Source organism: Mustela lutreola, chromosome 8 (genome assembly GCF_030435805.1).
Source record: "Mustela lutreola isolate mMusLut2 chromosome 8, mMusLut2.pri, whole genome shotgun sequence".
NCBI lineage: Eukaryota > Metazoa > Chordata > Mammalia > Carnivora > Mustelidae > Mustela > Mustela lutreola.
The window spans coordinates 138,113,302-138,126,467 of NC_081297.1; the positions used below are offsets into that span (position 1 = coordinate 138,113,302).

At 49.6% G+C, this 13,166-nt stretch overlaps 1 protein-coding gene across 6 annotated transcripts in view; it reads right to left on the reverse strand.

Moving 5' to 3' along the window:
* LARGE1 (LARGE xylosyl- and glucuronyltransferase 1) overlaps positions 1-13,166 on the reverse strand; it is a 526,862-nt gene that overhangs the window by 277,643 nt on the left and 236,053 nt on the right. For all 6 annotated transcript variants that reach the window (XM_059186798.1, XM_059186795.1, XM_059186796.1 and 3 more), the window contains one exon: positions 2,846-2,928. In XM_059186798.1, coding sequence (XP_059042781.1) covers positions 2,846-2,928 — 83 coding nt within the window. The remainder of the gene's footprint in view (positions 1-2,845; positions 2,929-13,166) is intronic.

Sequence of the window (13,166 nt, forward strand, 5' to 3'; positions counted from 1 at the left end):
GAAATTATTTGATTTGTAGCTGAAAGCAACAGTGATACTATTTATGCCCAACAACACCCGAATGTTTTTATGGCTTTAAAATTTGCTATAATGGAAAATAGCACAAGTGACTATCTGTAATCATGCAAATACTCTTTTCTAAAAAGGGGGCATTCCTCCACCCCCAGCAAGTCAAGGAGGGATCAGAGTTCTTTAGTGGTGGCAAGAAATAAACACAAAAAAGGTTGAGAACCACTCATCTAATTCAGTGTTCGCAGACAAAACGCCTGGTTTCAAGCATTACATGAAGGCTGCAAGAACCCGTACAAGGAGTCTTAAAAACAGCACAGGGGCGATGGCGGTAGACAAAGAGCCTCTCACTTTAAATCAGAAGATGAGGTTGAGCCCCGCTTAGTCATTCTTTATTCAGTGTTTCCATCCCCTCCTGCGACCTGCAGCTGGAATCCCGATGCCAACCACACAGAGCTAAGAGGAGGGAACGGACAGCCCCTACCACTAGCTGACACTGTTCTGTGACCTGGTGATTACTCATTTCTCTTCTTTCCCCATTCTGGGTTTGAGGGGTGGAGGCAGGGAATCCCTCCACTCCTGGGTGGGGAGCGGATCTGCTTGTTGACTATCAGCACAGCAGGGCACCCGGAAAAGACCCGGCCCGGATGAGTTCAGTACAAACAATGGAGTGAATAAATCTTGTCCTCAACCTACTAAATTCTGGGGTGTATAGATTCACAGCAAAAGTTAAATAACCTAAGAACTAACGTCTGAAGGGTTAAAAGGACCTGCTGAAAGTCACTCAGTATAGAGTGGCATGAGTGTGGCACCAGGTCTGACGCATATCTATTAGTTAACTGGTGGAATAAATATATCTTCAGGTTATTGATTAATGGTGCTTTCCAGATTCACTAGTTAAACAAATAAACATTGACTGGGCATCGGACACTTGTGAAGTCCATCCCTAAGATATGGAGAATATAGAAACATAAGGAATGGTTTCTGTCCCCACAACTCCCATATTCTACTAAACACACAAATGTGAATAAATAAAAGACAATGTACTAAGTGCCGTGATAGAAAGCTGCAGGGCATTATGGGCTGGGAGAAGGGGAGCCCTAGCCCAGACTTTCAGGTACAGGTGGGCCTTCTGTTAAAAGGATAAGAAGTTTGCGAAGTTGGGTAAGAGGAGGGAGGAGGGAGACAAGGGACAAACAGAGCAGCACCGGGGAAACGGGCGGGGCACACCCAGGAGACGGTGGAAGCTAGAAGCAGGTCAGTGTTGCTGGAGAGCCAAGTCCCAGCAAGGGGAAGAGAGAGCAAGCATGCTGAGAATGACAGCAGGTCCCGATGGTCTGTGTCCCGTGGACAAGAAGCTCGATTCTCTCCCCTCCATGACAAGAAGCCAGTGAAAAGTTTGAAGACATCAGATGTGCCTTTCTGAAATATCACCTGGCCTTAGAGGCCAGGTCTGTGGGGACTAGAAGGAAGAGGAGGAGAGAGAACGCGCAGACCCCCGGTGCCAGGTACAACAGGGGTAAAGACAAAGGGATGGAATTAACAATATGAGAGGGAGAACCTGCAAGTGCATCACAGAGTGGCTGGGTGGTGGGGTCTGGGAGAGAAAGCAGAACCAACCGTCAGTAAATGCACATTGGTCTTTGTTTCATTGAGCTCTAAGAGCTTTTCACCACTGTTTCTACTGCTCAGGACTTCCTGGATCTTGGCTACAGCCATGGATAAGCTTCATCTAAACCCTTGGTAAGAATGTTAGAAAAGAGCCAAAGACACTGGCTAGAACTACAAACTCAATTCTGGATACACCAATAGGTCTAGATATCAATCAAGCTGAACAGTGAAAACACAGAAGAAAGTTCCTGTCAAAAAGCAGAAGCAAATGACAGGAGTTTAACTTGGGTAAGAGATGACTTGGGAGAGGCAGAATCACTTCCAGGTGGAGGAGGAACCCATCCTTTGCAGGGCTGTCTCCATGGGGACCCACTAGGACCCACAGACATCAGCTACGGGTTGGAAAATTTCGGCTTCATATAAGGCAGGACTTTCTGATGGTTAGAAATGCCCAGATGTGGGACGGGCTACGATGGACTAGAGTAAGCAACCTTTAGAGTTTGCTACAGCTGTCCTAACAGACTACCATGCAGAAACTACAGAAACTTAGTTTCTATGGTTCTGGTGGTTTGAAGTCTGACATCAGGTGCCGGCAGGGATGGGGTCTCCTGAGGCCCCCGCTCCTGGGCTTGGAGGTGGGCGTCTTCTCCCCGTGTCCTCTGTGTAAGGCTGTGTCCCAATGCCCTCTCTGTATCAGGACACCAGTCACACAGGACTACAGTGTATTTGTAATGCCCCAATTTGATTGAATTACCTCTTTAAAGGCCAACCTCCAAATACAATTCACATTCTGAGTTACTGGGGCGAGGGCTGCAACATATCAATTTTAGGGGGACACATTCAGTCCATCACACAACCTGTCCACAGGGGTGTGGACACAGAGAGGTCTGGTGACCGCCAGGCAAGGGAAGGCCAGCAAAGGAATGGAAGCCTCAAATCTGCAGCGTCCCTGAAGCTCCCGTTAGGTCTAAGACCTACAATCCTCAACAACATGGGACAGCACCTCATTGTTGCTGTTAAACATTATTAACACAAAATTCTCTGCCAGGTTTCAGACAAAAATCACACTTTCACAGCAGCTTTGATGACTGATGAGAAATGTTGTTCTTCTGCACCTCACTACCCCTGAGGGGGCCTACAGGCCGCGGTCACACGCACGAGTCACACACAAGACGTGCGCCCAAGCCTTCTGCACCAGCCCACGGAGCACCACGGCTGCGCTTACCTGTGGAACAGGACGGACTTGACCAAGGTGACGACATCGCGGCTGGCGTTATACCCGGCACAGACGATCGCAACGTGGATTGTCTGAAAAGCAAAGAACACAGGGCAGGCGGTCAGACAGATGGAAGAGGCCCTTCCTCGTGCTTCAGACCACGTGGAAAAGAAAAATCACCCCGATCTCTTGGGGGGTCGTTAGAAACCAAAGGACATAGTTTGCAGCTGCGGAAAATAACTTGAGACGGTTTTATTAAGGCCTTTTTAATCGGTTTATGGGGCTTTCATCACTTGGAAACCATTAAGGCTCTTTGCAATTACATTTTGAGGACGAGAGAAAGGGCGATCGGCTCAAACAGGCAAACAGTGAGTCCCCGACCCCCACTCTGGGAGACAGTGACAAATGGTGACAAGAGAGAGGAAAGAAATACATCCCGAAAGGAAAAACTGACAGTCAGGGATCTTAGACTGACAAGCAATCGCTTGAAGCTAGAAAGGTTCTCGCCAGACGTCTCAGGGTAGGGGCACCTGGCTGGGCTGAGACCAGGGAGCGTCTGTAACAAGGGCCCCAGCTGGGACACCATCCCAAGAAGTGAAGTCTGGCAGAATGGAAGGGAACCTTATGGCCCACCTCCTCTGAGCAGTCAAGAGCACAGGCTCCGGACATGAACCCTGGCTCCGCCCTTCAGCCCCAGGCGACCTGGGAAAGTGGTGGCAGGAGGGGACGGAAAGTAACCCAAGGGCCAGAACACGTCCTGCAGGAGGTCATGGAGTACAGAGCGGGTAACACCAAGAGCAGAATGCGGCGCTGGGCCCACTGCCTTCCAATCACAACAGAGACGGTCTCTAGAGCTGAGCTTCCCAAACAGGGTTCCTTGGCACCCCAGTGGGCTGTACCGTGAATTACAGGACACGAAGTCACTTATCTCTTTAAGGGAGTGCTCAAGGCTACCAGGCAGGGCTGGCTCCCTCGGGCTGGGCTACGCTCCAAGCTTCAGCAATCTGACAAAGATTGAGAACCCCAGCTCTAGGCCGTCCCATACAGAAAGTCATCTAGCCTCCCAGAACAGTGCTGGGATGAAATCCATGAATGAGTTCACGAATGAAGGGTTCATGCCTCTGGGAGTATCTTTGACGGAAGCGCAGCCTTCCCTGAGTTGAAATCGGCTTCCTAACACCCACCCCAGCCTGCTCTGTCCTGGCAGGATGGCAGGACAAGCACGTTCCCTCCAGCAGCCTACACCTAATGAAACCACTCACAGCCCTTGCTCCCAGGACACAGCTTCTGGAACCTCCATCACTCTAATCAGCTAGTTCCAAACTCAGTTCTGTTGACTGTGCACTGCTTTTGAAACTTCCTAGGAGTCTAGAATTACTTTAAAGTAAAAAGTGGGGTGTGGGGGGGAAAGAGGCCAGGGGAGCCGGTGGAAGGGAAGAAAAATGAAGTTCTGGTACCCTCGTCTCTCCTCTGCAGGCTCTCAGGACAATGACCTCTGGTCCTCAGGACTTCTTCCCCACCCCACCCACCACATCACCCAGGAGTTAACTCAGGCTCAGGCCGATGGGATTCGACCTCGAGAACAGAGATTCCTTACCCTTCTAGTACACCAGAAACACCTGAAAGATCTTTAAACTACACCCTATGCCCCAACCCCACCTCAGACCAATTAACTCTCCGTCTCTGATGACCAGGATCTAAGCTTCTCCATTCGAGACAAACGTGACCCCCGCTGCCCTGCCCAGAACGTCCGATAAAGTCTGGAGTCCTTTCCGGTGGTCACTCCTGGGGGCAGGCAGAGGCAGGGCTGCTGCCGACCCCCTACGAGGCACAAGGTGGCCACCACAACGGAGAATTATCCTGCCCCAAAGCTCACAGGGCTGTCATGAGGAAATTCCGCTTTCAGAGAGAAGCAAGAGGGGGTACGGGGAAACTGAGACCCACAAGCTCCCAACCCGACCTCATCTCACATAAAATTAGACCATACTGTGCATATCTCAATTTCTCCACCTGCAAAACGAGGACACCACGGCTTATCTCTGGATATGCTCTCCCAAAGACTCAGGATGAAACACCGTAACGTGTAATGCAACTGTCACCGTTTCAGTCACGAAAGAAATGAAAAGGAAGACGCCTGCACGAGGAGACACAGCCAGGAAGGGGACGAGAATGGATAAAAGCTGAATCAGGCTCCCTGGAAGCACAAATATTTAAACACGAGATATCAAACGCTGTCTTGGCTTCAGGGTTCAGGGGCTTTTGAAAATGGTCCCATTAAACATAAGCACGAGCGCGCACATTCTTCAACCCTCTACATAAATTTCCAGTCTCTTTAGTTTCGTCCAACACACCTCGCCACCACGAATAAATCCATCATGGGGAGCCATAGCAGCAAAGCCCGCTTCCCCAGGAAGGCAGAAAATCCGAGCGCCATGAACATGCTCTTTGGGGAGTTCTGGAGGGTCCCAACTTCTGTGGGGACGGGAGTGAATGACAAGAATGGGACGGGGGCTGGGTTCGGAGTGAAGAGGGGACAGGGGACAGGCATGGACGCTCCCTTGAAAGCAAGTCACAAATATGCTCTCACCACGATAACTTGGTTTGGCAGCTACGAAGTCCAGGTTTCAAGTGTTTCGATGTAGTGACTTAAAGATGACCGGCTGATGGTCCCAACGACTGGAACATTCCTCTCCTCAGAGTGAAGGGTCTGAGCGTCAGATTCAGTGACCACTGGCCACTCATCAAGAATTCCTCCTTATATCTTAGGTAGATGCCACACTTGCCTTTACTGGTCCCAAAGCTCGGACACGGGTGATGATCTTACCTGCTCGTCCCCCACTCACTCTGTGCCACCGGGACCAAAAGGATGCCGGAGAGCTTCTGGGAGGAGAGGGCATTCCAGTGACTCAGCCAGGGCCATCGTCACTCCTGACAGTCAGGGCCTGCTGGGATTCATAGCTCTCTGCTTGTCAGCCTTCAACAGAACCAGGAAAAGAACATTCTCTGTGTTCTGCACCCCTTGCCCCCATCCCAAGACACAAGAAAAAAGTCTCCATGGGGTTGGTTTCTCAAACAGGGATGCAGGGGAAAAAATGTCCCAAAAGAAATCCAGAAGAAACTAAGGGGTGGCAGGCCAGGCATGAGCCTGGCAGAAGGAATCAGTACCACGCCCAGCTGCATTGCCACAGCAACACCAGGAGAAGCAGGACACAGAGGGCCCGGGATTCCTTGCAGGATGCTGTCCGGGGCACCACTGAGTGCGAGCATCTCCTGTCGGGGCAACTGCCGGCAAGGAGAGAGAGGGGAGACCCATTTCAGCACCAGTATCTGCTGTAAAAAGTCAGCCCACACTGGCGGGACAGCGGGAGACCTCTGTGTGGGGGAGGCTGGCCTCCCAGAGGACGGGTGGCTGGGGAGAAGCAGAGGGCCAGGGGACAGAGGTGGGGCAGGGGTGGCTTGGTGGGGAAAACCCCACTGGAGTAAAGAGATGTGGTTTGAGCTGCAACATCAAAGCTAAGCTACGACTGTGTGACCTTGGAGCATCACTCGTGTCCCTGGGCTTCCTGGCCGTATCTGTAAAATGGAGATAAAAATGGGCACCGCACTGGGTCACTGTGCACATCACACAAGTCAGTGCAAGGAGGCGCCCCTGATGGACAGATGCCACTTGCCAGATGCCTAAACAGCACACGGGGAAGTTGTTCAACACCACTGAGCTTGAACTCCCTCACCTACACAACAGGGACTTAACACCACTCGTCCTCAAGGTGGTGAGAAGTGGCTCTCAAACTCCACGTGCACCACGATCCCTGGACGGCTTGTTCAGACAGAGTGAGGGGTGGTGGTGAGGGCAGTGGGGACTCTTTCCCCAAGTTTCTGATCTTGGGGTTCGACATGGGGGCCTAAGGACTGCTGACGTCCAAGGGATGCCGATGCTGCTGTCCAGGGACCACCCTTTGAGAACAGATGCTCTAGCTAAGTGCTCTGAAGAATGTCAAACACACACTCAACCAGACGTTAGCCGTGGTCACACTGAGAGTATGGGAGGTGTTCCAAGAATCTGTTTTCAGTGCCTCTCCAGTGGACTGCATAAAAGCTCATGCACTCGTATAAAAGAACAAGAGACAGCACCCATCACTGTCCCTAGGTCCTGAAATTCATGATTCTCTCAGGGTGAGGACAAGGCAACGGAGGAGCACTCACGATGTGGGCTTTTTCTGTGCAAAGAACAAAACCGTGGAAATCAGGAGACCTGGGTGGTAGCTGCAGATCTGCCTCTGACTGGCTGAGTGACCTTTTGCAAGTAACTTAACCTCTCTGATCCTTGGTGAATCCTCTACACAAGGAGGAGGATAGAATTTCTACACACAGTAGTACACAGGGGACACTTTCCAAGACCCCCACGGAATGCTTGAAACTGTGGACACTATTGAAACCTATATATATATTTTTTCTACAGATGCACAACCATGATAAAGTTTAAGTAATAAAATTAGGCACCGTAAGAGATTAACAACAGTAACTCATAATAAAACAATTATAGCCGCATACTGTAACCGGTTACGTGAACGTGGTGGTCTCTCTCACAGTACCTTACGGTACCTCCCTCCGCCCTTCCTGTGACGACGGGAGGTGCTCACCAGGTGTGAGCTACAATGAGGGCAACGATGCGGGCGTTTGGACACAGCATCAGGCTCCCCAGGGTCTGACAATTCATCAGGAGGAGGGTCAGCTGTTTCCAGAACAGGTGACCACGGGTTACTATAACTGTGGAAAGTGAAACCACGGCTCAGGTGGGATTCTGGCACGGAATCCTAATATCCAGGGTTTTCCAAAACTCAAGATGAAGAGTGAGACAGGGTGGGACAGGTCTCGTCCAAGGTCCCGTGGCAGCCAGTTGATGGCAAATCGAGAAGCTGAATTCAGAGTCCTGCTGTTAAACCTGTACTACCCGGTCTCAATAAGACACATGGAACTAGGAAAATGAAAGAAACGTACAGCTGATGAGCCACCTAGAATCATCCTGCAAACCTCCAGGGCATCCACAGTCTCCTGGGAAGCCAGGGTTCGAGTTCCCTCTCCTCTAGAGCTAAACCACGGAGCCAAAAGACAAACTTCTCTCAACCCCGTGAAAGACCAAAGTAGACACCTCCTATGATGTATCAATTATATTTCAATTAAAAAATTAAAAATGGGGCAGTTGCTTAAGCATCTGATTGCTGGTTTCAGCTCAGGTCATGATCTCAGGGTTGTGAGATCGAGTCCCACACCAGTGTCTGAGCTCAGCTCAGAGTCAGCTTGGGATCCTCTCCCTCTGCCCCTCCCCCCACTCATGCTCATTCTCACTCTGAGATAAATAAAAATAAATCTATAAAAAAAAGTTTTAAATAATTTACAGGTAAGAGGAGACACCTCCTGACTGTAATGGCAGCCAAGCTGTCAGGGGCTCAGCAAGGAAGGGCAGGAAGAGCCACAGGGGCTCCAGGCCCAGTCTAAGGGCATGAAGGGCCATGCAGCCATGGACTTTGAGCACCTTCTCCACAGTCAAGGCCTAGTAAATGCTAAACCCACGAATGAACCACCCGGCATTGTCCCCCTGCATACTTCTGGTCTGCTTTAGCGCTTCCCCGTGTGACAAAGAACAGAGTACCCGCAGCAAGCAGACCAACGTTAGGGTGCATCAGGAGAAGCTGAACCCCTATTCAGGGCTGTCTGCACACAGCCCCATACCGGCCCACCATAGACGGCATGTGCCATGCGCCCACCTACAGAATGACCCTAACCCAAAAAGCCCGCACATGTTGCCAAAACACACGGCCATTTGGCAAGTGTAGACGGCGTGCCTTCTCTGTGCCGGACTCCCCTGGAGGTGCCGGGGAAAAGCGGGGAGCAAAAGAGGCTGGACTGTGTAGCAACGAGTTGGCAAGGAGGAAGCTGGGGAGCAAGGCAGACCTTCTAGAGCTCAAGGCCCTTTGCAAGAACAGGGCTTCTCCTGTGTGTGAAGAGAGAAGCCACTTGAGGGTTCAGAGCTGAGAAATGGCATGATGCGACTTATATTTTAGAAGACCCTCTCGAGCCGTCCACTGAGAACAGATTATCCCTGTGTGCACGTGCAGGGGCAGTGGGAAGGGAGCAAGGAAGCTGGAAGCAGAGAGAACAGTCAGAAGTCTTCTGCAACCCACCCTGAGCACGGCGGATGCTGGGACAGGCTGCCCAGATGCCCTTCAGTGAGGTACGTGCTGTGCTGGTGCCAGAATCATCCTGGCTGCAGAGAGCCACCTCCCCTGGGGCAGCCACTGCCAAGAGACCACCAGCATCTCTAGGCACCGGCCTCAAGGACCCGCCTTCACAGACTGTGTGTGAAGCCTCACAGCACCCTTAAGCCAGAGGTGGTATGGGACAGGGAGGCAAAGGTGGAAGGTGCGACATGGCCACGTGATGTTTTCTTTCCAAGTCCTTGGCGATCTGTCTGCAGTCGAGCTGCCTGGCAGAGGAAGCAGAGTAGTACGTGGGTTAGGATTTACAGCCCGTGGCGGGGATGTGGGGCAAGTGCACCCCTGTGCGCTGTTGCTGGGAGCGTAAAATGCTGCAGCTGCTGTGGAAAAGGATCTGGTGGTCCCCGGAATAATTAAAAACAGGAATGCCATATAATCCAGCCATCTTAACTTCGACGAACATATCCAAAGGAACCGAAAGCAGATCTCCGTGAGAGGTGTGCACACCCATGCTTGTGACGGTATTATGCACAACACCAACAGGGGAGCAGCCCGGCTGTCCACCGTCAGATGAACGAATACACAAAATGTGGTCCAGACATATGGTGAAATAGTATCAGCCTTAAGAAGGAAGGAAATCCGGGGACACCCGGGTGGCTCGGTACGTACGTTAAGCACCTGCCTTTGGCTCAGGTCATGATCCCAGGATCCTGGGATCCAGTCCCACATCAGGCTCCTTGCTCAGCAGGAAGCCGGCTTCTCTCTCTGCCTGTCTCTCCCCCTGCTTGTGTGTTCTCTCTCTCTCTCTCTGGCAAATAAATAAAATCTTAAAAAAAAAAAAAAGAAGAAGAAGAAGAAGGAGGAGGAGTAAGGAAATCCTGTGTCACGCTGCAGTGTGAACTGTGAGGGCATCATGCTAAGTGAAACAAACTAGTCACCAAAAGACAAGTACCATTGGATCCCACTTCTATGAAGTATCTAAAGGAGACGAATTTCCAGGAAGTAGAATGGGGGTAGCCAGGGTCTGGGCGAGGGGAGGGGAAAAATGGGAGTGCGTCGCTGTATCATAGGTACAGTTCATTTCTCAAGATGGAAACATTCTAGAGATCCGTCACACAGCAACGTGAACATACTGATCACTACTGAAACATACATTGCATTTCTAAGAGAGTAAGTTTCATGATACATGGCTTTGCTATACCACAATTAAGCACAAGAGAGATTTCTAACCGTAGACCCGCATTTTTCAGCTATGTGGCCTCGCTCAGCTCAGGCTTCCCTAGTCAAAATTTCACGATGATTGAGTCCAGAAGCAACACATGGACAAGTGCAGTGTCTGGTACCAGATACTTGCACGAAAAGTGAAAGCAGACGTGATCACCAGCGCCCTAACCCCCTTCCATGGTGCTCATGCTCTGAACAGACTGGACGGCTCCCGAGGTTTCCTTACTTCCACAATATGCTCTCAGTTTCGGGTGCCCTGGTGTTCCCCCTCACGTATCAAACTTCCCATTTTTCCGGATATACCAGCACCTGTTGGGAACTCAGTTTCTTCATCTATTAAAAAAGGGTGGGGAGTGTAAAAATATGTCAAGGTCTGCTGGACAGATGACCTAAGATGATTAACATGAAGGGATTAGAGCCTGGCGCTGTGAACTTAGAAGACAGGCGTCAGCAATCAGTAGAATTGCTATTCATTTAAGAGTTTATAGTATTCCAAAGGCTCTATATTCAAGGTTTTCAGCCTTAAATATTCTTGAAAGTCAGATATCAGTTTCTTTCCTTCTGTCCTTACGCCAACTCTCCTTCAAGTAAGGATTGGGATAGTCTTTTCCCTCATGATTGAGAAGAGGACTTTCAGAGCTGCTGGACTCCCTCCTACGTGTCAAACGCTGATGCTCCCTTTGTACTCCCATAGAAGAGAGAAGACACAGTAAGGAGGAGATGAGCCACTGGGATCCATCATTATTTGGGTCATGGGAGCAACTGTGCAAAATTAGGAAGGACCCTTTATTTTGTTCTGCTTTATTGTCATCGTCTTTCAATGAGAAGGTTGCATCTTTATTTATTATTGTTATTGTTGTTGTCAATGGCACATTTTCCAAAAAAAATAACATGTAATAAGAGAGCATGACAGAGAAAGCAGATCAAGGCAGGACTCCTTTCGAGTAAGCACAGACAGGAGGCTGTGGGAGACAGGACCCTCTGCCAGGGCCATGGTATGGTAGCCACCTCCAAGATTGTCCCCACAGACCCCTGACTGCGTGTGCAGTCCTGGTGTAGCCTCTCCAACACTGTGTCGGGGTCAGCCTCTATGACCTACAGAGCTTGGCAGAACTCACAGTATATGATATCCCAGGTGAGGTCCTAGAGACCTCTGCCTTGTTCTGCTGGATCCCTCTCTCGGGGACAGCGATCTGCGACAGTGTGAGAGGACACGAGCAATCCGAAGGACCTGAGGTCCCAGCCGTGCCAGCGTGCCATTCCGAAGCAGATCAAGTCTACCAATGACAGCCACCCTAGCAGACTTCGAACCCTCAACTGCACGAGAGCCCTCCAGACATGTACAACGAAGCTGCTTCCAGATTCCTGCTTCTCAAACTGGACAACACATAAATGCTTGTTATTTGATGTCATTGGGTTTTGGGGATACCTTGGTATGAAGCAATCAGTAACTGCTACACTTGCGTAGGGAAGGTAGCTTAAGGAACCACTACAGGAGCTAGAGTTCCCAAAAATCACTGCATTGGAAAATCCTGCTAGGTTTCTTCGAGCTATAAGGTTCCCAAACTCCAGGGTCTGACATTCAGGGAAGACACTTCAGCAGATTTATATCCTTGAAGGGGCCCAGAAGAAAACCTCTGAGGCTAATAAAATATGAATCCAAATGCTGCAACAGTATCTTCCAATAGCTGGGTGAATAGGAGAGGTGGCAGGCAAAGCCCTCCACTGCTGAGTTATTTCATAAAATTCTCTAAAATGAAGTAAACGCGATAGCTCGAAATACTGTGGTTTCCGGGGCCCAGAAAATGAAGGCGCAAGGTGTCAACTTTTATAAACGTAATGCCTCCAGCAAAACAGTGCACCTGCACTGAGTTAACAAATACACTCACAATCTGAAAGGCAATTCTAAATATAAGTTCTTTTAAAAGAACAGATACATTCTTGCCTCGACCTACTGAGAAATGACTACTCCCCACATAGCTGTTGTAGCCTCCCAAGGTGAAAGACGACCCCACTGTGCCCCGTAACCTTGAAGGCTTTGAGATGAGACACCTGCCAGGCACAAACCAGGACTGGGGCTCTAAGCTCACGGGAGTGTGGGTCACAGGTGCTCTAATTCGCAGAGTAGTAAGGCAATGGTTCCAAGTACAGGTTCTTTGTTTTTTCTTTTCGTTTCTTTTCTTTTTTTTTTTTTTTTTTTTTTTTAATTTTACTTGAGAGAGTGAGAGAGAATGCACAGCCAGAAGCAGAGGGTAGGGGTAGAGGGAGAAGAAGACTCCTTGCTGAGCAAAGAGCCTGATGTAGAACTCGATCTCAGGAGCCTGATGTAGAACTTGATCTCAGGATCAAGACCTGAGCTGAAGGCAGATGCTTAACCGACTGAGCCACCCAGGCACCACCAAGTATAGGTTCTAGAAGCTTAGGTTTAAATTCAAGCACCACTTCTTCACGGCAATAAGACTTTGAAATGATTATTGAAACTTTCTTAGCAGCTTTCTAATGTGTCAAATGAAGAAAGTATGCCGTGTGGATTGAATGAGATATTTTATGCAAATTATTTTATGTAAATTTTAGCACGGAGTCTGATCTACTTTAAAGGCTGAGTAAATGTTAACTTTTATTACTATTACATTATGACCAAGAAATGAAGCTCAAAGCGTGGGGTAAGAGAGACAGACTGCCATAATGGTGGTCTCGCCTCAAAGAGTACCATTCACCTGACCTCCCACGGTAACAGTATCAATGGTTGTTGTAATTCAAGGATATCCACCAATTCCCTGACATTCCTCCCACTGAGAGATGGAGTGTATGCTTTTTCCTGCGAAACTGGGTGAGTCTTTGAGCCTCTCCCAATGAAACGATTCCACTATCAGAAGAAGTGACACTGTGTG